Source organism: Bombina bombina, chromosome 3, assembly GCF_027579735.1.
Source record: "Bombina bombina isolate aBomBom1 chromosome 3, aBomBom1.pri, whole genome shotgun sequence".
Classification (NCBI taxonomy): domain Eukaryota; kingdom Metazoa; phylum Chordata; class Amphibia; order Anura; family Bombinatoridae; genus Bombina; species Bombina bombina.
This window is the reverse complement of record NC_069501.1, coordinates 504,291,937-504,319,897: the sequence shown is the minus strand read 5'-3', so window position 1 is coordinate 504,319,897 and position 27,961 is coordinate 504,291,937. Positions and strand designations below refer to the sequence as shown.

Below are 27,961 nucleotides of genomic sequence, written 5' to 3'. Positions count from 1 at the left end.
TGAGGAGAGGTAAACTTCAGATCAGGGGACAGCGGGCAGTTTATTCTGCAAAGAGGTATGTAGCAGTTTTTATTTTCTAACAATGGAATTGATGAGAAAATCCTGCCATACCGACATAATATCATGTATGTATAATTTACATTTTAGTATTCTGGGGAATGGTACTTCACTGGAATTACACTATGTATATAAGACTTTAGCCTAATTGCAATGCAACAGGCTTTTTAATAACTCTTAATTTATGTTAAACGTTTTTGCTGGAATGTAAAATCGTTTTCATTTTCTGAGGTACTGGGTGAATAAAATGTTTGGGCACTATTTTTCCACTTGGCAGTTGCTGGATCTAATTAGGACAGTTTTTGATCTCTCTCACTGTTGTGTGTGAGGGGGTGGGACCTTTTTTGGCGCTTTTGCTACGCATCAAAAATTTCAGTCACAAGCTCATTGTTTTTTTCCTGCATGTTCCGGTTTATCTCTACAGAACCCAGGGATCTTCAAAGCTAATTTGAGGGAAGTAATCTAACAGAGCTGTAAGATTGTAGTTGACTGTGATAAAAAACGTTTATTCTTTAACTTTTTTATGCCTCAGGGTTAGTTATTCCTTGCTACTGGGTACAAGCCTTTGCTAAATTGCGTTTTGTTTTACAAAGCTTATTGATTTCATCTGTTATATATTTTCAGTGCTTCTTAAGCACAGTTCGTTTTTTCATTGTATTTTACTTGTATAGTATTTCCAAATTGCAAGTTTATTTGCTGGTTTGTTAAACATGTCTGATTCAGAAGATGAGACCTGTACTATTTGTACTAACGCCAAGGTGGAGCCCAATAGAAATTTATGTACTAACTATATTGATGCTACATTAAATAAAAGTCAATCTGTACAAATTGAACAAATTTCACCAAACAACGAGGGGAGAGTTATGCCGACTAACTCGCCTCACGTGACAGTACCTGCATCTCCCGCTCGGGACGTGCGCGATATGGCGGCGCCAAGTACATCTGGGCGGCCATTACAAATAACATTACAAGATATGGCTACTGTTATGACTGAGGTTTTGGCTAAATTACCAGAACTAAGGGGCAAGCGTGATCACTCTGGGGTGAGAACAGAGTGCGCTGATAATGTTAGGGCCATGTCAGATACTGCGTCGCAGCTTGCAGAACATGAGGACGGAGAGCTTCATTCTGCGGCTGACGGTTCTGATCCAAACAGATTGGATTCAGATATTTCAAATTTTAAATTTAAGCTGGAAAACCTCCGTGTTTTACTAGGGGAGGTATTAGCGGCCCTGAATGATTGTAACACAGTTGCAATACCAGAGAAAATGTGTAGGTTGGATAAATATTTTGCTGTACCAACAAGTACTGACGTTTTTCCTATACCTAAGAGACTAACTGAAATTATTACTAAGGAGTGGGATAGACCCGGTGTGCCGTTCTCACCCCCTCCGATATTTAGAAAGATGTTTCCAATAGACACCACCACACGGGATTTATGGCAAACGGTCCCTAAGGTGGAGGGAGCAGTTTCTACTTTAGCTAAACGTACCACTATCCCGGTAGAGGATAGCTGTGCCTTTTCAGATCCAATGGATAAAAAATTAGAGGGTTACCTTAAGAAAATGTTTGTTCAACAAGGTTTTATATTGCAACCCCTTGCATGCATTGCGCCGATCACGGCTGCAGCGGCATTCTGGATTGAGTCTCTAGAAGAGAATCTTAGTTCAGCTACGCTGGACGACATTTCAGACAGGCTTAGAGTACTTAAGCTATCTAATTTATTCATTTCGGAAGCCGTAGTACATTTAACTAAACTTTCAAGGGACAGACCTTATTTGGGCCTGGTTTGAAAGAAATTATCGCTGACATTACAGGAGGTAAGGGCCACGCCCTAACTCAAGACAAAGCCAAACCTAAGGCTAGACAGTCTAATTTTCGTTCCTTTCGGAATTTCAAAGCAGGAGCAGCATCAACTTTCACTACTCCAAAACAAGAAGGATCTGGTGCTCGCTACAGACGAGGCTGGAGACCTAACCAGTCCTGGAACAAGGGCAAGCAGGCCAGGAAGCCTGCAGCTGCCACTAAAACAGCATGAATTGAGGGCCCCCGATCCGGGATCGGATCTAGTGGGGGGCAGACTTTCTCTCTTCGCCCAGGCTTGGGCAAGAGAGGTCCAGGATCCCTGGGCTCTAGAGATAATATCTCAGGGATACCTTCTGGACTTCAAACACTCTCCTCCAAGAGAGAGATTTCATCTGTCAAGGTTGTCGACAAACCAAACAAAGAAAGAAGCGTTTCTACGCTGCATACAAGAACTATTGTTAATGGGAGTAATCCATCCAGTTCCACGGTCGGAACAGGGACAAGGGTTTTACTCAAATCTGTTTGTGGTTCCCAAAAAAGAGGGAACTTTCAGACCAATCCTGGATTTAAAGATCCTAAACAAATTCCTAAGAGTTCCATCATTCAAAATGGAGACTATCCGGACAATTTTACCCATGATCCAAGAAGGTCAGTACATGACCACAGTGGACTTAAAGGACGCTTACCTTCACATACCGATTCACAAAGATCATTACCGGTATCTAAGATTTGCCTTTCTAGACAGGCATTACCAGTTTGTAGCTCTTCCATTCGGATTGGCTACAGCTCCAAGAATCTTCACAAAGGTTCTAGGTGCTCTTCTGGCGGTACTAAGACCGCGGGGAATTTCGGTAGCTCCTTACCTAGACGACATTCTGATTCAAGCTTCAAGCTTTCAAACTGCCAAGTCTCATACAGAGTTAGTACTGGCATTTCTAAGGTCACATGGATGGAAGGTGAACGAAAAGAAAAGTTCACTCGTTCCACTCACAAGAGTTCCCTTCCTGGGGACTCTTATAGATTCTGTAGAAATGAAGATTTACCTGACAGAGGACAGGTTAACAAGACTTCAAAGTGCTTGCCGCACCCTTCATTCCATTCAACACCCATCGGTGGCTTAATGGTAGCGGCAATGGACATAGTGCCATTTGCTCGCTTACACCTCAGACCACTGCAATTGTGCATGCTAAGTCAGTGGAATGGGGATTACTCAGACTTGTCCCCTTCTCTGAATCTGGATCAAGAGACCAGAAATTCTCTTCTATGGTGGCTTTCTCGGCCACATCTGTCCAGGGGGATGCCATTCAGCAGACCAGACTGGACAATTGTAACAACAGACGCCAGCCTTCTAGGTTGGGGTGCCGTCTGGAATTCTCTGAAGGCTCAGGGACAATGGAGTCAGGAGGAGAGTCTCCTGCCAATAAACATTCTGGAATTGAGAGCAGTTCTCAATGCCCTCCTGGCTTGGCCCCAGTTGACAACTCGGGAGTTCATCAGGTTTCAGTCGGACAACATCACGACTGTAGCTTACATCAACCATCAGGGAGGGACAAGAAGCTCCCTAGCAATGATGGAAGTATCAAAGATAATTCGCTGGGCAGAGTCTCACTCTTGCCACCTGTCAGCAATCCACATCCCGGGAGTGGAGAACTGGGAGGCGGATTTCTTAAGTCGTCAGACTTTTCATCCGGGGGAGTGGGAACTTCATCCGGAGGTCTTTGCCCAAATACTTCAACGTTGGGGCAAACCAGAGATAGATCTCATGGCGTCTCGACAGAACGCCAAGCTTCCTCGTTACGGGTCCAGATCCAGGGATCCAGGAGCAGTCCTAATAGATGCCCTGACAGCACCTTGGGACTTCAGGATGGCTTATGTGTTTCCACCCTTCCCGATGCTTCCTCGATTGATTGCCAGAATCAAACAGGAGAGAGCATCAGTGATTCTGATAGCACCTGCATGGCCACGCAGGACTTGGTATGCAGACCTGGTGGACATGTCATCCTGTCCACCTTGGTCTCTACCTCTGAAACAGGACCTCCTGATACAGGGTCCTTTCAAACATCAAAATCTAACTTCTCTGAAGCTGACTGCTTGGAAATTGAACGTTTGATTTTATCAAGACGTGGGTTTTCTGAGTCAGTTATTGACACCTTAATACAGGCTAGGAAGCCTGTTACCAGAAAGATTTACCATAAGATATGGCGTAAATACCTATATTGGTGTGAATCCAAAGGTTACTCTTGGAGTAAGGTTAGGATTCCTAGGATATTGTCTTTTCTACAAGAAGGTTTAGAAAAGGGTTTATCTGCTAGTTCATTAAAGGGACAGATCTCAGCTCTGTCTATTCTGTTACACAAACGTCTGTCAGAAGTGCCAGACGTTCAGGCTTTTTGTCAGGCTTTGGCGAGGATTAAGCCTGTGTTTAAGACTGTTGCTCCACCATGGAGTTTAAATCTTGTTCTTAACGTTTTACAGGGCGTTCCGTTTGAACCCCTCCATTCCATTGATATAAAGTTGTTATCTTGGAAAGTTCTATTTTTAATGGCTATTTCCTCGGCTCGAAGAGTCTCTGAGTTATCAGCCTTGCATTGTGATTCTCCTTATTTGATTTTTCATTCGGATAAGGTAGTTCTGCGTACTAAACCTGGGTTCTTACCCAAGGTAGTCACTAACAGGAATATCAATCAAGAGATTGTTGTTCCTTCTTTGTGTCCAAATCCTTCTTCGAAGAAGGAACGCTTACTACACAATCTGGACGTAGTTCGTGCCCTAAAATTTTACTTGCAGGCAACTAAGGAATTTCGACAAACGTCTTCTCTGTTTGTCGTGTACTCTGGTCAGAGGAGAGGTCAAAAGGCTTCGGCAACCTCTCTTTCCTTTTGGCTTCGTAGTATAATACGTTTAGCTTATGAGACTGCTGGACAGCAGCCTCCTGAAAGAATTACAGCTCATTCTACTAGAGCTGTGGCTTCCACTTGGGCCTTCAAGAATGAGGCCTCTGTTGAACAGATTTGCAAGGCTGCAACTTGGTCTTCGCTTCATACTTTTTCCAAATTTTACAAATTTGACACATTTGCTTCCTCAGAGGCTATTTTTGGGAGAAAGGTTCTTCAGGCAGTGGTTCCTTCTGTATAAAAGAGCCTGCCTATCCCTCCCGTCATCCGTGTACTTTTGCTTTGGTATTGGTATCCCAGAAGTAATGATGACCCGTGGACTGATCACACTTAACAGAAGAAAACATAATTTATGCTTACCTGATAAATTCCTTTCTTCTGTAGTGTGATCAGTCCACGGCCCGCCCTGTTTTTAAGGCAGGTAATTATTTTTAAATTATACTCCAGTCACCACTACACCCTTGGTTCCTCCTTTCTCGTTGGTCCTTGGTCGAATGACTGGGGGTGACGTAGAGGGGAGGGGCTATATGCAACTCTGCTGGGTGAATCCTCTTGCACTTCCTGTTGGGGAGGAGTAATATCCCAGAAGTAATGATGACCCGTGGACTGATCACACTACAGAAGAAAGGAATTTATCAGGTAAGCATAAATTATGTTTTTCCCATAGAACTTCATTACTTTTTATGGATGAGATAATCTAACTTTCTCTAGTTTAGAGATAAATTATAGTGCAGAATTCACAGGGGCTGAACTCACAAAATTTTCTAAGAAAAAGGATGGAACCTGGAAGTCCCAGAGAGATGTCTTCCATAGAAAATAATGATGTTCTCAGGGATTCAAAATTTGGTAGAGAGACGGTAACTGGAAAACATCTGGGTTTGATATTATATAGGCTCAGTTTGCATCAATTACAATTTAAATTGAAATGTTTTGACTACAATTTAACTTGCTTTTGTCGATATTTTAGTATATATTTCTTTTCTGTTTGTTAAAATAATTGTATTGTGAATTTTGAGCAAACTTCACCTGCATACAGCTGGCGAACTTGTCTCTCCTTACGATACAGAAATGAGTGAGTTCAGCCCTTTTGAAGTCTGCACTAAAATTTATTTTCAAGATAGAGAATCCTTTGATCATCAGGCCCTCAGGCATCATTTTTAATCCTTATTTGCTGGACTTAATTAATTAATTTCAGCTTAAAGGGACACTGATCCCAATTTTTTCTTTCGTGATTCAGATAGAGCATGCAATTTTAAGCAAGTTTCTAATTTACTCCTATTATCATTTTTTTCTTCATTCACTTGTTGAAAAATAAGGCATCCAAGCTTCTTCTTTGGTTCAGAACTCTGGACAACACTTTTTTTATTGGTGGATGAATTTATCCACCAATCAGCAAGAACAACCCAGGTTGTTCACCAAAATGGGCCAGAATCTAAACTTACATTCTTTCATTTCAAATAAAGATACCAAGAGAATAAAGAAAATGTGATAATAGGAGTAAATAAGAAAGTTGCTTAAAATTTCATGCTCACTATCTGAATCGCGAAAGAAAAATGTGGGTTCAGTGTCCCTTTAAAATTAACATTATACAGCTTAAAGTGGACAAATTGAATTTCATTAAATTCATTTTAAGATACTCAAAAACATAAGGACTATCATAAACAATTAGAAGACACCATCAATATATTAAAGAGATTTCTGAGAGAATGGTCCACAAGTATAAGAGACACAAAGGATTATACATTCCAGAAAATAAAAAATAAACAAAAAATCCTACAACAAGAAGGGTATTATTCGCAATAATTCTACAAATGGTAAGTCACTTTTTTACAGCATAGATTCAGAGGACATTGACATTACTAGGACCACTACTATTGAATCTAGATTATGATGACCCTATTAAAAGGACAAGTAAATCCCCCAGATGTAAGAAGCTTAGTGATTTAGTTAAATCCCCTCAGACAGCCAGTACACCACAAAAGGGAGAGAGTAAAAAAAATATCCATACATAATCAAAAGAGAGAATTAAAGGGACATTAAACAAGTTGGGATAGAGACAAAATAATATATGTACTTTAATTACTTTACCTGCAAATTTATACTGCAGTGCCTCACCGTTAACCCTTTATTTTTAGTTTCTGAATTGTAAAGCTCTAACTCCACCTACACAATTCCTTTTATGGCTGTATCTATATCTATTGTTGTTTTGGTAGAATACAGAAAGGCATTGGAATTATCTGCTGGAGCATGCCTAGAAGCTGTGAACTCAGTTGAAATACAATGCCTGTGTCTAAACACTGATAGGGGGGGGTGGGTGGAGTTAGCTATGTAATTCATTTTGCTTATTTTTGAAAATGATTTAAAAATACTTTCCAGCAATTTTTAAACAATATTTTTATGCAAACTATTTTCAATTAATTAGCCCTTTTAGGGTATTCACAGATCTCAACCTGTTTTATGTCCCTTTAAGTTCTATTTATAATCTATCTAATGTCACACTTTCACCAGCATATATCACATTATTTGTTAAAGGTTTAGGTTTTGCACCTTCTTTCAATTTTGATTTATTTGAAACCATACTTGAGGTCAGTACTTTTTATTAGAAAGCTAGTTTTGCAAAAGCATTTCTCACATATCCCACCCACTAATGATAATTTAGACACATACTTTGCACTCAGGATTTTTTAATTTAGGTCTTCAGGACTCTCCATAGCCTTAATGAACTGATTTTATTGAATATTTCAATTAGATATGATCCACACACACTCAGAAATTATGATAACACTTTAAAATATAGTGATATATCACACTTCTATCCCATACATAAGTAGAGGGCATTTAATCGATATTTTTCAAAATAAAGTTAAAGAAAGATCTAACTGAACTGGCTTCCAAAATGAATTAGAATCACAAAATAGGTGACAATCTAACTACTGTGCAAAGATGAGCTCTTAAAGGGACAGTAAAGTCATTAGACATTCATGATTTAGACAGAGCATACCATTTTAAACAACTTTCCAATTTACTTCTATTAATTAATTTGCTTCCTTCTTTTGCTATCTTTTGCTGAAAGGTTTATCTAGGTAAGCTCAGGAGCAGCAAAGAACCTAGATTCTAGCTGTTGATTGGAGGCTATATATACATATACACCAATTGTCATTGGCTCACCCATGTGTTCAGTTAGAAACCAGTAGTGCATTGCTGCTTCTTCAACAAATGATACTAACAAAAATGGGAGGGCCTAAGTAGATGGGAATCCTAATTAACCCAGCTCAAAGATGACTACTACGGGAATCTGGAAAAGGAACTATGCAACCTCCTTATAACCTCTCTAAACATTGGAGGAGAGACATCAGTGCCCAAAAACCAGTCTATTAGGGAACCTAGAGTGGTAAGATCTGACGTAACAGAGGTCCCTAACACCCGCACTCATAAAGACCGCAACCAAAATACCTCTGCTTACCTGAACACCCCATACTGAGAGACCTATAGTCTCAGAAGCATCATCCGACATTGCTGAGCCGGGCACCATATGTGAGTGAGGCGCATTGATAGAAGAGCGTGAAGCGGTTACCCCATCTGACCCAGTGACAGAGATCCTCCCAACTATGAATCTAAAAACATAGCTACAACCTTTAAGGGACCGTGGAGCAGTGTCAGATCTACAATGCCGGAATTTCCGCACTTTGGGCCAGGAACAAATAAGTATGAATAAACCCTCTCCTTGACAGTGCATGGGGATAGGGTGAGAGTGGAACTTAGCTCCGGGTCTAGCAAACGGAGATACTTGAGAATGGGAGGCTGGCTGTCTGGGTGCCAGCAATCAGACTGAGACGAGAAGTGCAAAAATAATCACACCTTTATTAATAGCAAAAAATAATAAAAAGTCCACAAGTCAAATAACAAGCCAGGAATCAAAACCCGAGTTTGTAGTCAGACGAGCCGAGTCAGGAGCTAAAGCGAGTAGTCAGACGAGCCGCAATCAGGAACAAGGAGAACAGCAGAGTCAGGAACAAGCCAGAGATCAGGAACCAGGAGGGATGTCAGACAGCCAGGTAATACACAGGAGCTCTCACAAACAGGTCTGAGAAAACGCAAGGGCAAAGCATACTGAACAGAGGCCCTTTAAATAATAAGTGATGACATCACAATTCTCAGACTGCATCCTGTCTCACAGGGATGATGTACACCAGTCTGGCCATAAAATGAAGTGCAGGAAATGAGCAGCATCACACAGTAATGCACCGGAGTCAGCAAGAGAGGTGAGTAAAATGGCTGCCAGCAGCACATGGCAAATAAAACAGGGAAAAAACCCTGACACTGGCTGAGACCTAAGTATTTAAAAGTACATTCCCCTATTTCAGGACTCCTTCACCCCTTGGGAGCTTCTTTTACTTTGCTGCGGGGAATAGACTGAGAGAGAGGTTCTCACGCCAGAATAACACCCGTGCTGCCTGTGACATTATCACATCTCCTTATTTAATCTAGTATAGCACTGCTTATGAGGACTATAATGTCTGAACATTGAAGCTGTGCACACTGTTTGTCATTTATGCTGAGATCTTAATGGGTACTTATTCTGGTCACTAATCTACATCTTAAGAGCAGTCTATATGCATGTGACTAAGAGTATGTGTATTACTTATGCAGCCTCATGCTTATATTATCTGTTACTATATTCTGACTGACAGAGTTGTCGATGTAGTTATAAAGATTACTGCCTTCATGATCATAGCCCATCTGTAGGGTACACTCCCTCCCAATAATCAGTGCTTCTACACACTGAAACTACGTATATGAGACTTTAGTAGTCTTCTATAGAAATAGTACTGAAAATCATAGATCACCCTGAACTTTCTAGCTCCTAACTCCCACCGAACAGAGACAGTGACTACCTATTATTTATCTATAATGGCTCCTTATTATTACTATAATATTGAACATTCCTACTCCCTCAGACCCTGTTGTGTTTATTCTCTCTAACCTTGTTACACAGTTTGGTCTGAGCTATCAGCTGCCGCTTATGCTAATCAGATAATAACTGCATGTGAGTTTATCAGGAACTCAAGGTTCAAGGACTGGAATCTTACAATGCTGAACATTAAAACTATGAGATCTTTAGTCTTAATGTTTGATGATTGGGCAGTCTTAAATTCCCTTATAATAGAGAGACCATTGGTACCGATTTTTACATGCTTTTACGCCGATCTTCTGAGCCCTATCAATGCATTTCATCACATTTACGTTTAGGTATAGCACCTACAGAACACTGGAAGCACACCTGCCAAACTTCCCTATCACATGGTGATTCTTATATTGTTTTATATTCTCAATACACTGTTGCATTCTATTTATAGATATTACTGTTATATGCTACTGTAGTAAGCCCATGAGTGGCTCTATATCAAACCAGTTTGCCTCCGTTGCCATATGTTACTGTTCCTGGGTCCAAGAGTAGCCCTTTTATTCCCAGAAGGTTCATAGAAATATAAAAATCGAGGTTTCTGTTATATTGACCTAAGCATGACTTGATTTGTATATATCCTGAAAGTGGCTTGATCTTGTTATTACCTATGTACAGGTTACATGTTAACATTAGTGTTTTCTTTCCTCTGTATATGCACATTTGGTCCAATAAGCCGTAACTTCTCCTTGTGTTTTGTTAAAGTACAGAACGTTTTAATGATACATAAATGATAGCGCCAGATTAAGCATTATCATGTTCCCATTGTCTTCCTACCTGTGTACTATATTGTTTTGGATTGTACATCTGATACAAATGTGTGAGGTCATGATATATTCATTGTATTCTGTTAAAAACAAACCAACAAAAAAAACTGGAAAGTTCTTTAAAATCGTATGATCTACCTAAATCATGAAAGAAAAATTGTGAGTTTCATGTCTCATGTTTTCAGTCTACTCCACAGTTTTCTTCTGTTAAGTGTGATCAGTCCACGGGTCATCATTACTTCTGGGATATTAACTCCTCCCCAACAGGAAGTGCAAGAGGATTCCCCCAGCAGAGCTGCTATATAGCTCCTCCCCTCTACGTCACCCCCAGTCATTCTCTTGCACCCAACGACTAGATAGGATGTGTGAGAGGACTATGGTGATTTTATTTAGTTTTATTTCTTCAATCAAAAGTTTGTTATTTTTTAATAGCACCGGAGTGTGTTATTCCTTCTCTGGTAGAGTTTGAAGAAGAATCTACCAGAGTTTTTACTATGATTTTAGCCGGAGTTGTTAAGATCATATTGCTGTTTCTCGGCCATCTGAGGAGAGGTAAACTTCAGATCAGGGGACAGCGGGCAGTTTAATCTGCAAAGAGGTATGTAGCAGTTTTTATTTTCTGACAATGGAATTGATGAGAAAATCCTGCCATACCGACATAATATCATGTATGTATATTTTACATTTGAGTATTCTGGGGAATGGTACTTCACTGGAATTACACTGTGTATATAAGACTTTAGCCTAATTGCAAAGCAACAGGCTTCTTAATAACTCTTAATTTATGTTAAACGTTTTTGCTGGAATGTAAAATCGTTTTCATTTTCTGAGGTACTGGGTGAATAAAATGTTTGGGCACTATTTTTCCACTTGGCAGTTGCTTGATCTAATTATGACAGTTTACTGATCTCTCTCACTGTTGTGTGTGAGGGGGAGGGACCTTTTTTTGGCGCTTTTGCTACGCATCAAAAATTTCAGTCAGAAGCTCATTGTTTTTTCCTGCATGTTCCGGTTTATCTCTACAGAACTCAGGGGTCTTCAAAGCTTGTTTGAGGGAAGTAATCTAACAGAGCTGTGAGATTGTAGTTGACTGTGATAAAAAAACGTTTATTCTTTAACTTTTTTATGCCATCAGGGTTAGTTATTCTTTGCTAATGGGAACAAGCCTTTGCTAAATTGTGTTTTGTTTTACAAAGTTTATTGATTTCAACTGTTATATATCTTTCAGTGCTTCTTAAGCACAGTACGTTTTTTCATTGTATTTTACTTGAATAATATTTCCAAGTTGCAAGTTTATTTGCTAGTGTGTTAAACATGTCTGATTCAGAGGATGAGACCTGTACTATTTGTGCTAACGCCAAAGTGGAGGCCAATAGAAATTTATGTACTAACTGTATTGATGCTACTTTAAATAAAAGTCAATCTGTACAAATTGAACAAATTTCACCAAACAACGAGGGGAGAGTTATGCCGACTAACTCGCCTCACGTGACAGTACCTGCATCTCCCGTTCGGGAGGTGCGCGATATGGTGGCGCCCAGTACATCTGGGCGGCCATTACAAATAACATTACAAGATATGGCTACTGTTATGACTGAGGTTTTGGCTAAATTACCAGAACTAAGAGGCAAGCGTGATCACTCTGGGGTGAGAACAGAGTGCGCTGATAATGCTAGGGCCATGTCAGATACTGCGTCACAACTTGCAGAACATGAGGACGGAGAGCTTCATTCTGCGGCTGACGGTTCTGATCCAAACAGATTGGATTCAGATATTTCAAATTTTAAATTTAAGCTGGAAAACCTCCGTGTATTACTAGGGGAGGTGTTAGCGGCCCTGAATGATTGTAACACAGTTGCAATACCAGAGAAAATGTGTAGGTTGGATAAATATTTTGCTGTACCAACAAGTACTGACGTTTTTCCTATACCTAAGAGACTAACTGAAATTATTACTAAGGAGTGGGATAGACCCGGTGTGCCGTTCTCACCCCCTCCGATATTTAGAAAGATGTTTCCAATAGACACCACCACACGGGACTTATGGCAAACGGTCCCTAAGGTGGAGGGAACAGTTTCTACTTTAGCCAAGCGTACCACTATCCCGGTAGAGGATAGCTGTGCCTTTTCAGATCCAATGGATAAAAAGTTAGAGGGTTACCTTAAGAAAATGTTTGTTCAACAAGGTTTTATATTGCAACCCCTTGCATGCATTGCGCCGGTCACGGCTGCAGCGGCATTCTGGATTGAGTCTCTAGAAGAGAACCTTAGTTCAGCTACGCTGGACGACATTTCGGACAGGCTTAGAATTCTTAAGCTAGCTAATTCATTCATTTCGGAAGCCGTAGTACATTTAACTAAACTTACGGCTAAGAATTCCGGATTCGCCATTCAGGCGCGCAGAGCACTGTGGCTAAAATCCTGGTCAGCTGATGTAACTTCTAAGTCCAAATTACTTAATATACCTTTCAAGGGGCAGACCTTATTTGGGCCCGGTTTGAAAGAAATTATCGCTGACATTACAGGAGGTAAGGGCCACGCCCTGCCTCAAGACAAAGCCAAACCTAAGGCTAGACAGTCTAATTTTCGTTCCTTTCGGAATTTCAAAGCAGGAGCAGCATCAACTTCCACTGCTCCAAAACAAGAAGGATCTGGTGCTCGCTACAGACAAGGCTGGAGACCTAACCAGTCCTGGAACAAGGGCAAGCAGGCCAGGAAACCTGCTGCTGCCACTAAAACAGCATGAATTGAGGGCCCCCGATCCGGGATCGGATCTAGTGGGGGGCAGACTTTCTCTCTTCGCCCAGGCTTGGGCAAGAGATGTCCAGGATCCCTGGGCGCTAGAGATAATATCTCAGGGATACCTTCTGGACTTCAAATACTCTCCTCCAAGAGAGAGATTTCATCTGTCAAGGTTGTCAACAAACCAAACAAAGAAAGAAGCGTTTCTACGCTGCATACAAGAACTATTGTTAATGGGAGTAATCCATCCAGTTCCACGGTCGGAACAGGGACAAGGGTTTTACTCAAATCTGTTTGTGGTTCCCAAAAAAGAGGGAACTTTCAGACCAATCCTGGATTTAAAGATCCTAAACAAATTCCTAAGAGTTCCATCATTCAAAATGGAGACTATTCGGACAATTTTACCCATGATCCAAGAAGGTCAGTACATGACCACAGTGGATTTAAAGGATGCTTACCTTCACATACCGATTCACAAAGATCATTACCGGTATCTAAGGTTTGCCTTTCTAGACAGGCATTACCAGTTTGTAGCTCTTCCATTCGGATTGGCTACAGCTCCAAGAATCTTCACAAAGGTTCTAGGTGCTCTTCTGGCGGTACTAAGACCGCGGGGAATTTCGGTAGCTCCGTACCTAGACGACATTCTGATACAAGCTTCAAGCTTTCAAACTGCCAAGTCTCATACAGAGTTAGTACTGTCTTTTCTAAGGTCACATGGATGGAAGGTGAACGAAAAGAAAAGTTCACTCGTTCCACTCACAAGAGTTCCCTTCCTGGGGACTCTTATAGATTCTGTAGAAATGAAGATTTACCTGACAGAGGACAGGTTAACAAGACTTCAAAGTGCTTGCCGCACCCTTCATTCCATTCAACACCCGTCAGTGGCTCAATGCATGGAGGTAATCAGCTTAATGGTAGCGGCAATGGACATAGTTCCATTTGCTCGCTTACACCTCAGACCACTGCAACTATGCATGCTAAGTCAGTGGAATGGGGATTACTCAGACTTGTCCCCTTCTCTGAATCTGGATCAAGAGACCAGAAATTCTCTTCTATGGTGGCTTTCTCGGCCACATCTGTCCAGGGGGATGCCATTCAGCAGACCAGACTGGACAATTGTAACAACAGACGCCAGCCTTCTAGGTTGGGGTGCCGTCTGGAATTCTCTGAAGGCTCAGGGACAATGGAGTCAGGAGGAGAGTCTCCTGCCAATAAACATTCTGGAATTGAGCGCAGTTCTCAATGCCCTCCTAGCTTGGCCCCAGTTGACAACTCGGGGGTTCATCAGGTTTCAGTCGGACAACATCACGACTGTAGCTTACATCAACCATCAGGGAGGGACAAGAAGCTCCCTAGCAATGATGGAAGTATCAAAGATAATTCGCTGGGCAGAGTCTCACTCTTGCCACCTGTCAGCAATCCACATCCCGGGAGTGGAGAACTGGGAGGCGGATTTCTTAAGTCGTCAGACTTTTCATCCGGGGGAGTGGGAACTTCATCCGGAGGTCTTTGCCCAAATACTTCGACGTTGGGGCAAACCAGAGATAGATCTCATGGCGTCTCGACAGAACGCCAAGCTTCCTCGTTACGGGTCCAGATCCAGGGATCCAGGAGCAGTCCTAATAGATGCCCTGACAGCACCTTGGGACTTCAGGATGGCTTATGTGTTTCCGCCCTTCCCGATGCTTCCTCGATTGATTGCCAGAATCAAACAGGAGAGAGCATCAGTGATTCTAATAGCACCTGCATGGCCACGCAGGACTTGAAGAGTCTCTGAGTTATCAGCCTTACATTGTGATTCTCCTTATTTGATTTTTCATTCGGATAAGGTAGTTCTGCGTACTAAACCTGGGTTCTTACCTAAGGTAGTCACTAATAGGAATATCAATCAAGAGATTGTTGTTCCTTCTTTGTGTCCAAATCCTTCTTCGAAGAAGGAACGTCTACTACACAATCTGGACGTAGTTTGTGCCCTAAAATTTTACTTACAGGCAACTAAGGAATTTTGACAAACGTCTTCTCTGTTTGTCGTGTACTCTGGTCAGAGGAGAGGTCAAAAGGCTTCTGCTACCTCTCTTTCCTTTTGGCTTCGTAGTATAATACGTTTAGCTTATGAGACTGCTGGACAGCAGCCTCCTGAAAGAATTACAGCTCATTCTACTAGAGCTGTGGCTTCCACTTGGGCCTTCAAGAATGAGGCCTCTGTTGAACAGATTTGCAAGGCTGCAACTTGGTCTTCGCTTCATACTTTTTCCAAATTTTACAAATTTGACACTTTTGCTTCCTCGGAGGCTATTTTTGGGAGAAAGGTTCTTCAGGCAGTGGTTCCTTCTGTATAAAGAGCCTGCCTATCCCTCCCGTCATCCGTGTACTTTTGCTTTGGTATTGGTATCCCAGAAGTAATGATGACCCGTGGACTGATCACACTTAACAGAAGAAAACATAATTTATGCTTACCTGATAAATTCCTTTCTTCTGTAGTGTGATCAGTCCACGGCCCGCCCTGTTTTTTTTAAGGCAGTTACATATTTTTTAAATTATACTCCAGTCACCACTACACCCTTGGTTTCTCCTTTCTCGTTGGTCCTTGGTCGAATGATTGGGGGTGACGTAGAGGGGAGGAGCTATATAGCAGCTCTGCTGGGGGAATCCTCTTGCACTTCCTGTTGGGGAGGAGTTAATATCCCAGAAGTAATGATGACCCGTGGACTGATCACACTACAGAAGAAAGGAATTTATCAGGTAAGCATAAATTATGTTTTTATTGTTTAAAAAGATAGATCATCCCTTTATTACCAATTCCCCAGTTTTGCATAACCAACACTGTTATATTAATACACTTTTTTTCTAAGCCTCTGCAGACTGCCCCTTATCGCAGTTCTTTTGAAAGACATGCAGTTTAGCCAATCAGCACTGACTCTTAAATAACTCCACAGTAGTGAGCACAATGTTATCTATATGACACACATGGACCAGTAGTGTCTAACTGCCAAAAAAACAACAACTGTGCTCCAAGATGGTGCCCCCCCCCCCCAGTACAAAGTTATGGAGCTTCACAATCGGGTAACATTTCAGGGGTTAAAATAGGAACATGGTTTTAAAGAGAGCTTCAGTAACAGGAGGCACAAAAATAGCCTAGGAAGTAGTAACCAGTGTGTCCCTTTAAATGATCCAGCCCCCATTTCTAATGGTATGTTATGTGTGTGGCTTTAAACTGTATTAGTAACACTTTGACATAGAGGACAAAATGGCTTCTATCCTCTACATACTTCTTAAAAACAATAACATCCACTGGACTTGTGAGCTACCACTTTGCAGAGTTATTCTTCTTTAGAAAGTAATGTCCCTGGAAAGCAGCATCTTACGGGGACCATATAGCTTAAAAAAGATTGTTTTTTTGGGGGGGGGAGTTTTTGAGGGTGTTTAGATGTATATTCATTTGTATCCTCTCTTGCCTTATTTAGAACTTTTACACACACTTAAATACAGAAAAGACAGCTCGGGAGCCACAGAGAACTGCTAGTCAAACGCAGGAAACAGCCAGTGAGCCAATGGCAGAGGCAGTTGCACAACCTGATGATCACCGACTGTTTAGCCAGGGAGCTGCAGTGCTTTGTGGGGGTTAAACACATGCATTCTTTTGCACTGTCAATATTACAGCACTACAAACAAGAGTATGCAATTTTGCACTAGAATGTCACTTAAAGTACTACTCTGGTGATACTATCAGCTGCTCTAACCTGTTCTCATCTAAGATTCTGAAAATGTGACTTATTAGTGGGTCCTGATGACTGAATTTGGTAGACACTGAATTGTATATTATACAGTGAGTTTACAATTGAATTATAGTATGTAAAATAATTAAATACATATGAAAACATATTATAAGCATTAATAATACAAAATAACGTTACATAAATGTTATTTTAGATATTTTCTACCCCATGTGGTTTCCACCACAAATTCCTTGATAAGTGCATGCAAAGAACTAAGTATTAAATAGAAAGCACGTATTTACTGGAACACAGCAATGGAACCAAGCTGCAGTGTTTCAGATATCGCCAGTGGTAGCCATTACTGGCCAAGAATCTTGTGCCACTGCTAGGCAACCGAACAACATTTCAGAAAGTCAAAGACTTATTAGTAGAAAAAAGGGGAAGAGATGTAGCATGTATGATAGTTTTAATAAAGAAACTTCGACCGAAAGAAAAAATTGGTTGGTTAAAAAAACGGAACTAATCCTTAATATTTGAAAGAAAATTCCTAAAGGGAAGAGAAATTGCATAGCTCCCAACATTTGTGGCAGGGACTCAGGAGGTTGATGGTGACCCGGTACTATTTTGTAGGTGGAGCTGTGTTGGGAGGGGTTGGATTATGGGTGGGTAGGGGGTGGGATTGTGGGTGTGTCTGTGTGTTCCGTGGGTGAGGTCAAGGGATAGCCTGCAAATAGGGACACATGATTGTCTCAGCGGGACAGAGCTCAGAATCAGGGACTGTCCCTTTAAATTGTGACCCAAGTCTGTCTCTTACTAGATATATTCAAAGACATTGCCTCTGATTTAGGACAAAGACACAACAATGCAGCCCCTGAAGACAGTTTTGAAGTCCTGAGAATAAAAACTACAAACGTATGTTTCTTCAATGTCCTATGTAAGGCTGCATTTGCAGGAAATTGTGTTGCCATGTAGTGCTCTTGCAAACGAATAACATTCTTTCAATACTGCTACCATTCAGTGGTCCAGGCACGTGCACACTCCTGAGAGAACAAAGAAAATTGGATAATAGAAGTAAATTAGAAAGTTGTTTAAAATTTCATGCTGTATCTGAATCATAAAAGAGAATTTTGGATGTCCTGTCCCTTTAATTAAAATATATTCTGGTTAGCTTTAGCCGATAGTGTAGCCTTAAAAATGCCCCACTCTTTATCCTTGAGCATCTTACCTATTGAGACCTATTTCTTACTGTAGTCTAAAAGTACTTAGTGATTTAGCACTGGACTTGGCAAATATGAGTGATAGTTCTATGATTTTTGGGTTGTATACATTCATTGTGTACACACACCTTTGGTCGACTCCCAAAAAATACTTGCTGCCTCCTAAAGTTATTAAGGGTATTCACTAACCACACTATTGATTACCTGTACTGAGAAAAAGAAACATGTTTATGCAAAATACTAATTTCCTTGTTTTGACAATTATTGTAAAAAAAAAAAAAAATGTGGTCTTTGTAATATATGTATTTTTTTCCAGCCTGCAGGGAAAGGATCTCGTCTACCAGAGGTTTACTGCATTATCAGTTGTCTTGGCTGCTTTGGATTATTTGCAAAGGTTTGTAGTCACTTATATTAAATTGATAATGTTGATAATATCGTTGTAGAATTAAATGCTAGCTCTTTTCTTCTGGGAAAAATGACCCTATTGACAGAGGCGTAGCTAGAAACCACAGGGCCCAGGTGCAAGAATCTAAGAAGCCCCCCCCCCCCCCCGCCCCCCCCCCCCAAATTTTTTTTTTTATCTTTTTTTTTTTTTTTTTTTAACATTTAACACAGAAAAAAAAATGAGAATCAGATTACCTGTCTGCAAAAGGAGGTACCCTGTGCCCACAGTCTGTGAGATGGTCTAACCCCCTATTACTGTATATAGTGACACTGTTTCACCCACCAGTACTGTATATAGTGAGTCAGTGACACAATCTGTAATCTGCCGGTGAGATGGCTGGCCTGACCCTACCCGCCCCAGTACTTTATAAAGTGACTACAGTAGTCAGTGACATGGTCCACCCCCCCATACTGTATATAGTGGTACTGCACCTCCTGTAGTTTCGCCCCTGCCTATTGACCTAGCACTTAAAGTTGTGAATGGAATAGAAATAAAAATTTTTGATAATGAATAGGTAGCTTTGTACCAATATTTTTTATTTCCAATGAATTTAGGATTGCAGCTTTTATAGGATCCTTGTATGTTAGCAGGATTGGTCCCTGTCAACATAACATTTGGGTTGATGGAGAACGTTCGTTGTGGCTATAGTTATTAGTAAAGTACTGCATATCTCTCAACTGTCACAGTTTGTGTGGACAGCCTTGTATTCAGAGGTCGGTCCCGCTGAGACAGCCTTCAGTTTCGCATAGAATTAATACTTTGCTGATCTCCAAGTTTCCTGCATTTTTCACTCCAGTCCTGCATTTTTCACTACAGTCAGCAGAGGGTGAGCTGTGGAGCGTTGCTAGAGCTAACCAGCCCTGGCTGTCTTCTCAGCTTCTGAGTTCTGGATTTACCTGTAAGAGGAGCTTGTACTTACTGGATTGAGACTCAGACTTGGGATTTGCTGTGGCTACCGGAGCAGCAGGAGGGAAAACCAGGGTGGCAGCCAGTGAGGCGGGCACCTAGATGTGTAGTATGCAGTGTGATCTGAGGGGTGATAGTAGAGCAAAGGTTGGTGTCATGAGATGCAGGACACAGTGTGGAAGGCACAACTTTATTGCAGAGCATAGAAGTAACAGACTGCATAACACATCCAGCTTGATAACTGCGACACAGATTGTAACGGCCCCCAGGACACGCCCCCTCTTCTGGTGACATCGCACCCCCACTCATCACATCTTCCCCCTTTTCAAAGAACAAAGCATACACATTTTTTTTTTTTTTAATACAACAGATAAGGTATAAAAGAACACGTATATAAATAACAAAAGATACAATCCTGTCTTAGACATCGGGGTAGACTACCCTAGTCCACAGTGACCATGGGATTATTCTGCCCATTCTTCTGGTCACTGCTCTAACTACAGTGCTAATCTCGGTAGCTGGCTGGAAGTTTCACAACTCTTCCACTTGACATCGTTTTACAAGAACTATATTCTGACGCTGTAGTAGGTAATTGAGAGTCCGTTGAAAGCACTGAAGCATCCACTCCCAAACTCTAAGGTGCTGGTTGAAGATGTCTTCTATTTCGGCATGTGACAGTCCCTCCCTCTGTAAGGACTACATATGACCTAGGTTCTGGGGAGCGTCCTATTACAGTGGCTGGCGTCTTCCATTTCTTTTCATCATCCAGTTTAACTCTGACACTTTGGCCCACATTCAGCTCCTGCAAAGGCCTCAGAGTGTTTTCTGTCGTAAAAGAATCAGTAGCCCCGTTTCGCCACTTCATCACTCCTAAGGACCTCCTCCCACAGAACAGGGGGGGGCTGACTGGAACACACCCACAGAATGTAGAGTGGTGCAGATCTGTCATCCTAGCATCAGCTGTGCCAGGCTGTAACCTGTGGCTTGGATGGGATTCGCCCTATCGGCTAGAGAGCTAGGTAGGGCTCAGATTGCTTTAAAATTAATTTGGTGGTTTGAACTGCTCTTTCGGCCATTCCATTAGCCTGCGGGTAATGCAGAATTGACGTAGAATGACATAGAATGAATGAAGTCATATTCACTGCTGAAGGAACTGAACTCCATGGAAGCAAACTGCATCCGTTATCACTCACTAGTTCCATTGGTATGCCCCACTGGGCGAACAAACTTTTAAGGCGGGTGATGACAGCCAGACTAGTGGTCTCACTCAGGGGTGCGATCTCTAAATACCTGGAATAATAGTCGATCACGACAGAGTATTTCTTCCCATAGAGTTTGCACAAATCTGCGGCAATCTTCTGCCACAGGCCTGCAGGCGTTCCCGGTAAAAGGCACATTTTGACACATATCCTGCAATGTCGGTACTGATCCCAGCTCACCTCACCGCAGTAGCTGCCCTTTCCCTGCACTGTGTAATGCCCAAGTGGCAATTGTAAATTATGCTTAGCAGGTATAACAATGCGGTCTTGGAACAGCACCAAACCGTCCAGCACTGTGAGATATGCCCTTTCTGACTGGTAAGAGCTCAACGACATCCAGGCTGCCCGACTCTTGGGCCAACCTCCCTTTATATACTTGATAAATTCTTGAAGATCTGTGTCAAGCGTGTCTCCCTTCTTATCTGCTCTAACCTCCTCAAAGAGATGGATTTAGATACCAGAACTGAATCCATATACACTTTTACATCTGACTCAGTCGAACACCCTTTAGCAGCAGCCAGCGGGAGCCTGGAAAGTGTATCTTCCACTACCAGTTGTTTCCCCGGCACATGCACTGCTTGAACGTTGAACCTGAGCAGCCTCATCAGAAGTCTCTGACATCTTAGGGGGGTGTCTTGTCAATATAATAGGAATTAATTAGAGTAACTAATGGTTTATGATCGGTTTCCAGACTGAACTTCTCCAAAACCACTAGGTAACGTTGGAAGCGCTCACAGGCCCAAACAGCAGCCAAGTATTCTTTCTCAATTTGTGCGTATTTTTATTCTGCAGCCATCGGTGTACCAGAGCAGTAAGCGCTGAGCTGTAGTTTATTCTTATTTCACTGCAGGAGAGCAGCCCATAACCCATAACTGCTTGCATTAGCATGAACCACAGTCCTTTTGGAAAGGTCATAGAACCCCAGCACTGGGGATTTTGCTAGGGCTGAAATTGCTTGATGCCATCTCCATTAATAATGTGCCGAACATAGCATAATTCAGATTTTCCAAAATGGCATTTTTCTTTATTCAATTTCACCCCGGACTCTCTGATGGTCTGCAGCACACAGCTCAACCGCTGATCGTGTTCTTCCAGGGTGGACCTGTACACCAGGATATCATCCATGACGACTACTGTGCCCTCGTGATCCCTCAGGAGGGAACTCATTTCTCTTTGAAAAATTTAAGGGGCAGAGGATATCCCAAAGGGGAGTCTGCAGAAGCAAAACCGACCTACCGGTGTAATGAAGGTAGTCAGTATAGAAAATAATTTTGCCCCAGCCAATTTTGGAGCTATTTCTTCAAGCATCGGCAGCACATATATCTCTTTTGACAGTCTTATTCAGCCGTTTCAACTCTACACAGATGCGTACCTTCCCATTCTTCTTTGCAACGGGCACAATTAGGAGCACACCAGTCTGTTGCTTTGACCACTTTTTCAATAACGCCCATGTTCTTCATTCGCAGAAGTTCCTTCTCCACTTGAGGCATGAGCGGGAATGGAATTCTACGAGGAGTAGTATGGGACTGCATCAGTTTTAAGTGATATTCGGACTGGCTCGCAGTTCAACAGGCCTAATTCGCCAAACATGTCTTCCATAATCTCGTTTACTCTGGTGACAAGGCCCAGACTACAGGCTGCTCTCCTGCTCCAATAGGTTAACACACTGCCCTCTGATTACATGTACCCACATGGTGAATTTCTTCTGCTTGTACTCGCAGCTAGTGAGAAATTTGTCCCGCACAATCAATGTGTCCTCCAGGACTGTGAACCTTCGTTGTGACTTTCACCAGCTGAGGCTGTTGAGGCAGTTTCATGAATGCTGTAAGGGACATAACTGTAATATCTGCTCCTGTGTCAATCTTAAAGGCAACCTTGGCTCCCATCACTGTAAGGGTAACACGCCAATCTTCGTCTGAACTGGACAGTTCTTCAACAGACTTTACAAAGAACACCTCCTTGAGCTTCTTGGTCACTGTCCACCTGCATCGCTTTAATAGATTCACTTTTACACACCACTTCAAAATGGCAGATCCGGTTGCACTACATACATCTTTTGTCTTTAGCGGGGCATATAACATTCACTTCATGGGTATGGTTACACCATGTTCAACGAGTCTGCTGCACCCACCCACTTCTGGGCCTATCTGCTGCCCTCGGTCTACCGCTCACACTCTGTTGCCTGCAGCTCTCCTGAACTGATGCACTTCATCTACAATACTTTCAGACCTCATGTCAGCACTTTTCTTCTTCACCAATTCACTCTGACGGGTCATCCTAATAGCCCCATCTATCGTCAATTCAGCCTCCAACTGTAACTTTAGTGAGACCTCAGCATCTGTAATTCCTATAACTATTCTATCTCTAATTTGTTCTTCCTTAGCAGCTCCAAACTCACAGAATTCAGCTAATTCATACGGGCTGCGCACAAATGACTCCATGGATTCCCCCACACGCTGGGCGCGTTTGTGGAAACAAGCCCTCTCATGAATCACATTTCTTTTGGGCACAAAATGGGAACGGAGTTTATTCATAACTATCTCATAGTCAAATTCTTCCCCTTCTTGGAAAGTAAAGGCTTTAAACACTGGCTCCACATATTTCCCCATAGAGTATAGAAGATAATAAACTTGTACTTCACCACTCTCCTTGTCCAGCTTGGAAGCAATGCTGAAGCTTTTGAAACCGCTGTCGCCATGCTGCAGGCTGGGAGAAATCAAAAGGCTCAGTTGGAGTAAATTTCAACATCGTCATTAATCTGTAAACAAGCGCAGGTACATACTTCTGACACCATGTCATGAGATGCAGGACACCGTATGGAAGCTACAATTCAATTTTATTGCAGAGCATAGAAGTAACAGCCTGCATAACACATCCAGCTTGATAACTGCGACACAGATTATAACGCCCCCAGGCCATGCCCCCTTCCAGAGACATCACACCCCCACTCTCATCACAGTTGGTATATGTTATGTTTGTGCCCCTGTGTCAGGATATGTAAGTTACTCCAGCAGATTAGAGGTTTCAGTCTTCTCATGCACAGTGTGAAAAACTGTATGCTCATGCTACTGTATTATGTACTACAGGGATGGGCAGTTATTTAGATTTTTTTTCTAGTCTCAAAATTAAACTTTTGAAGTCAGACAGTGATACCTTTATACTCATCTGAAACAGAAATAATATTTCTCCAACATAGGTGTGTCCGGTCCACGGCGTCATCCTTACTTGTGGGATATTCTCTTCCCCAACAGGAAATGGCAAAGAGCCCAGCAAAGCTGGTCACATGATCCCTCCTAGGCTCCGCCTACCCCAGTCATTCTCTTTGCCGTTGTACAGGCAACATCTCCACGGAGATGGCTTAGAGTTTTTTAGTGTTTAACTGTAGTTTTTATTATTCAATCAAGAGTTTGTTATTTTGAAATAGTGCTGGTATGTACTATTTACTCAGAAACAGAAAAGAGATGAAGATTTCTGTTTGTATGAGGAAAATGATTTTAGCAACCGTCACTAAAATCCATGGCTGTTCCACACAGGACTGTTGAGAGCAATTAACTTCAGTTGGGGGAACAGTGAGCAGTCTCTTGCTGCTTGAGGTATGACACATTCTAACAAGACGATGTACTGCAGGAAGCTGTCATTTTCCCTATGGGATCCGGTAAGCCATGTTTATTAAGATCGTAAATAAGGGCTTCACTAGGGCTTATTAAGACTGTAGACTTTTTCTGGGCTAAATCGATTCATTATTAACACATATTTAGCCTTGAGGAATCATTTATTCTGGGTATTTTGATATAATAATATCGGCAGGCACTGTTTTAGACACCTTATTCTTTAGGGGCTTTCCCAAATCATAGGCAGAGCCTCTTTTTCGCGCCGGTGTTGCGCACTTGTTTTTGAGAGGCATGACATGCAGTCGCATGTGAGAGGAGCTCTGATACTTAGAAAAGACTTTCTGAAGGCGTCATTTGGTATCGTATTCCCCTTTGGGCTTGGTTGGGTCTCAGCAAAGCAGATACCAGGGACTGTAAAGGGGTTAAAGTTAAAAACGGCTCCGGTTCCGTTATTTTAAGGGTTAAAGCTTCCAAATTTGGTGTGCAATACTTTTAAGGCTTTAAGACACTGTGGTGAAAATTTGGTGAATTTTGAACAATTCCTTCATGTTTTTTCGCAATTGCAGTAATAAAGTGTGTTCAGTTTAAAATTTAAAGTGACAGTAACGGTTTTATTTTAAAACGTTTTTTGTACTTTATCAAGTTTATGCCTGTTTAACATGTCTGAACTACCAGATAGACTGTGTTCTGAATGTGGGGAAGCCAGAATTCCTATTCATTTAAATAAATGTGATTTATGTGACAATGACAATGATGCCCAAGATGATTCCTCAAGTGAGGGGAGTAAGCATGGTACTGCATCATTCCCTCCTTCGTCTACACGAGTCTTGCCCACTCAGGAGGCCCCTAGTACATCTAGCGCGCCAATACTCCTTACTATGCAACAATTAACGGCTGTAATGGATAATTCTGTCAAAAACATTTTAGCCAAAATGAACACTTATCAGCGTAAGCGCGACTGCTCTGTTTTAGATACTGAAGAGCATGACGACGCTGATAATAATGGTTCTGAAGGGCCCCTAACCCAGTCTGATGGGGCCAGGGAGGTTTTGTCTGAGGGAGAAATTACTGATTCAGGGAACATTTCTCAACAAGCTGAACCTGATGTGATTACGTTTAAATTTAAGTTGGAACATCTCCGCATTCTGCTTAAGGAGGTATTATCCACTCTGGATGATTGTGACAAGTTGGTCATCCCAGAGAAACTATGTAAAATGGACAAGTTCCTAGAGGTCCCGGGGCTCCCAGAAGCTTTTCCTATACCCAAGCGGGTGGCGGACATTGTTCATAAAGAATGGGAAAGGCCCGGTATTCCTTTCGTCCCTCCCCCCATATTTAAAAAATTGTTTCCTATGGTCGACCCCAGAAAGGACTTATGGCAGACAGTCCCCAAGGTCGAGGGAGCGGTTTCCACTTTAAACAAACGCACCACTATACCCATAGAGGATAGTTGTGCTTTCAAAGATCCTATGGATAAAAAATTAGAAGGTTTACTTAAAAAGATGTTTGTTCAGCAGGGTTACCTTCTACAACCAATTTCATGCATTGTCCCTGTAGCTACAGCCGCATGTTTCTGGTTCGATGAGCTGATAAAGGCGGTCGATAGTGATTCTCCTCCTTATGAGGAGATTATGGACAGAATCAATGCTCTCAAATTGGCTAATTCTTTCACCCTAGACGCCACTTTGCAATTGGCTAGGTTAGCGGCTAAGAATTCTGGGTTTGCTATTGTGGCGCGCAGAGCGCTTTGGTTGAAATCTTGGTCAGCTGATGCGTCTTCCAAGAACAAGCTACTTAACATTCCTTTCAAGGGGAAAACGCTGTTTGGCCCTGACTTGAAAGAGATTATCTCTGATATCACTGGGGGTAAGGGCCACGCCCTTCCTCAGGATCGGCCTTTCAAGGCAAAAAATAAACCTAATTTTTTCGTAGAAATGGACCAGCCCAAAGTGCTACGTCCTCTAAGCAAGAGGGTAATACTTCTCAAGCCAAGCCAGCTTGGAGACCAATGCAAGGCTGGAACAAGGGAAAGCAGGCCAAGAAACCTGCCACTGCTACCAAGACAGCATGAAATGTTGGCCCCCGATCCGGGACCGGATCTGGTGGGGGGCAGACTCTCTCTCTTCGCTCAGGCTTGGGCAAGAGATGTTCTGGATCCTTGGGCGCTAGAAATAGTCTCCCAAGGTTATCTTCTGGAATTCAAGGGGCTTCCCCCAAGGGGGAGGTTCCACAGGTCTCAGTTGTCTTCAGACCACATAAAAAGACAGGCATTCTTACATTGTGTAGAAGACCTGTTAAAAATGGGAGTGATTCATCCTGTTCCATTAAGAGAACAAGGGATGGGGTTCTACTCCAATCTGTTCATAGTTCCCAAAAAAGAGGGAACGTTCAGACCAATCTTAGATCTCAAGATCTTAAACAAGTTTCTCAAGGTTCCATCGTTCAAGATGGAAACCATTCGAACTATTCTTCCTTCCATCCAGGAAGGTCAATTCATGACCACAGTGGATTTAAAGGATGCGTATCTACATATTCCTATCCACAAGGAACATCATCGGTTCCTAAGGTTCGCATTCCTGGACAAGCATTACCAGTTCGTGGCGCTTCCTTTCGGATTAGCCACTGCTCCAAGGATTTTCACAAAGGTACTAGGGTCCCTTCTAGCTGTGCTAAGACCAAGGGGCATTGCTGTAGTACCTTACTTGGACGACATTCTGATTCAAGCGTCGTCCCTTCCTCAAGCAAAGGCTCACACGGACATTGTCCTGGCCTTTCTCAGATCTCACGGATGGAAAGTGAACGTGGAAAAGAGTTCTCTATCTCCGTCAACAAGGGTTCCCTTCTTGGGAACAATAATATACTCCTTAGAAATGAGGATTTTTCTGACAGAGGCCAGAAAAACGAAACTTCTAGACTCTTGTCGGATACTTCATTCCGTTCCTCTTCCTTCCATAGCGCAGTGCATGGAAGTGATCGGTTTGATGGTAGCGGCAATGGACATAGTTCCTTTTGCGCGCATTCATCTAAGACCATTACAACTGTGCATGCTCAGTCAGTGGAATGGGGACTATACAGACTTGTCTCCGAAGATACAAGTAAATCAGAGGACCAGAGACTCACTCCGTTGGTGGCTGTCCCTGGACAACCTGTCACAAGGGATGACATTCCGCAGACCGGAGTGGGTCATCGTCACGACCGACGCCAGTCTGATGGGCTGGGGCGCGGTCTGGGGATCCCTGAAAGCTCAGGGTCTTTGGTCTCGGGAAGAATCTCTTCTACCGATAAATATTCTGGAACTGAGAGCGATATTCAATGCTCTCAAGGCTTGGCCTCAGCTAGCGAGGGCCAAGTTCATACGGTTTCAATCAGACAACATGACAACTGTTGCGTACATCAACCATCAGGGGGGAACAAGGAGTTCCCTAGCGATGGAAGAAGTGACCAAAATCATTCTATGGGCGGAGTCTCACTCCTGCCACCTGTCTGCTATCCACATCCCAGGAGTGGAAAATTGGGAAGCGGATTTTCTGAGTCGTCAGACATTGCATCCGGGGGAGTGGGAACTCCATCCGGAAA

General features: G+C 42.3%; 1 protein-coding gene across 1 annotated transcript in view; it reads left to right on the top strand.

Annotated features, from left to right (window-relative positions):
• DENND2D (DENN domain containing 2D) overlaps positions 1-27,961 on the top strand; it is a 441,033-nt gene that overhangs the window by 170,744 nt on the left and 242,328 nt on the right. Inside the window, exon 5 of the mRNA XM_053705345.1 lies at positions 18,481-18,558. Within this exon, the coding sequence (XP_053561320.1) occupies positions 18,481-18,558 (78 nt within the window). The remainder of the gene's footprint in view (positions 1-18,480; positions 18,559-27,961) is intronic.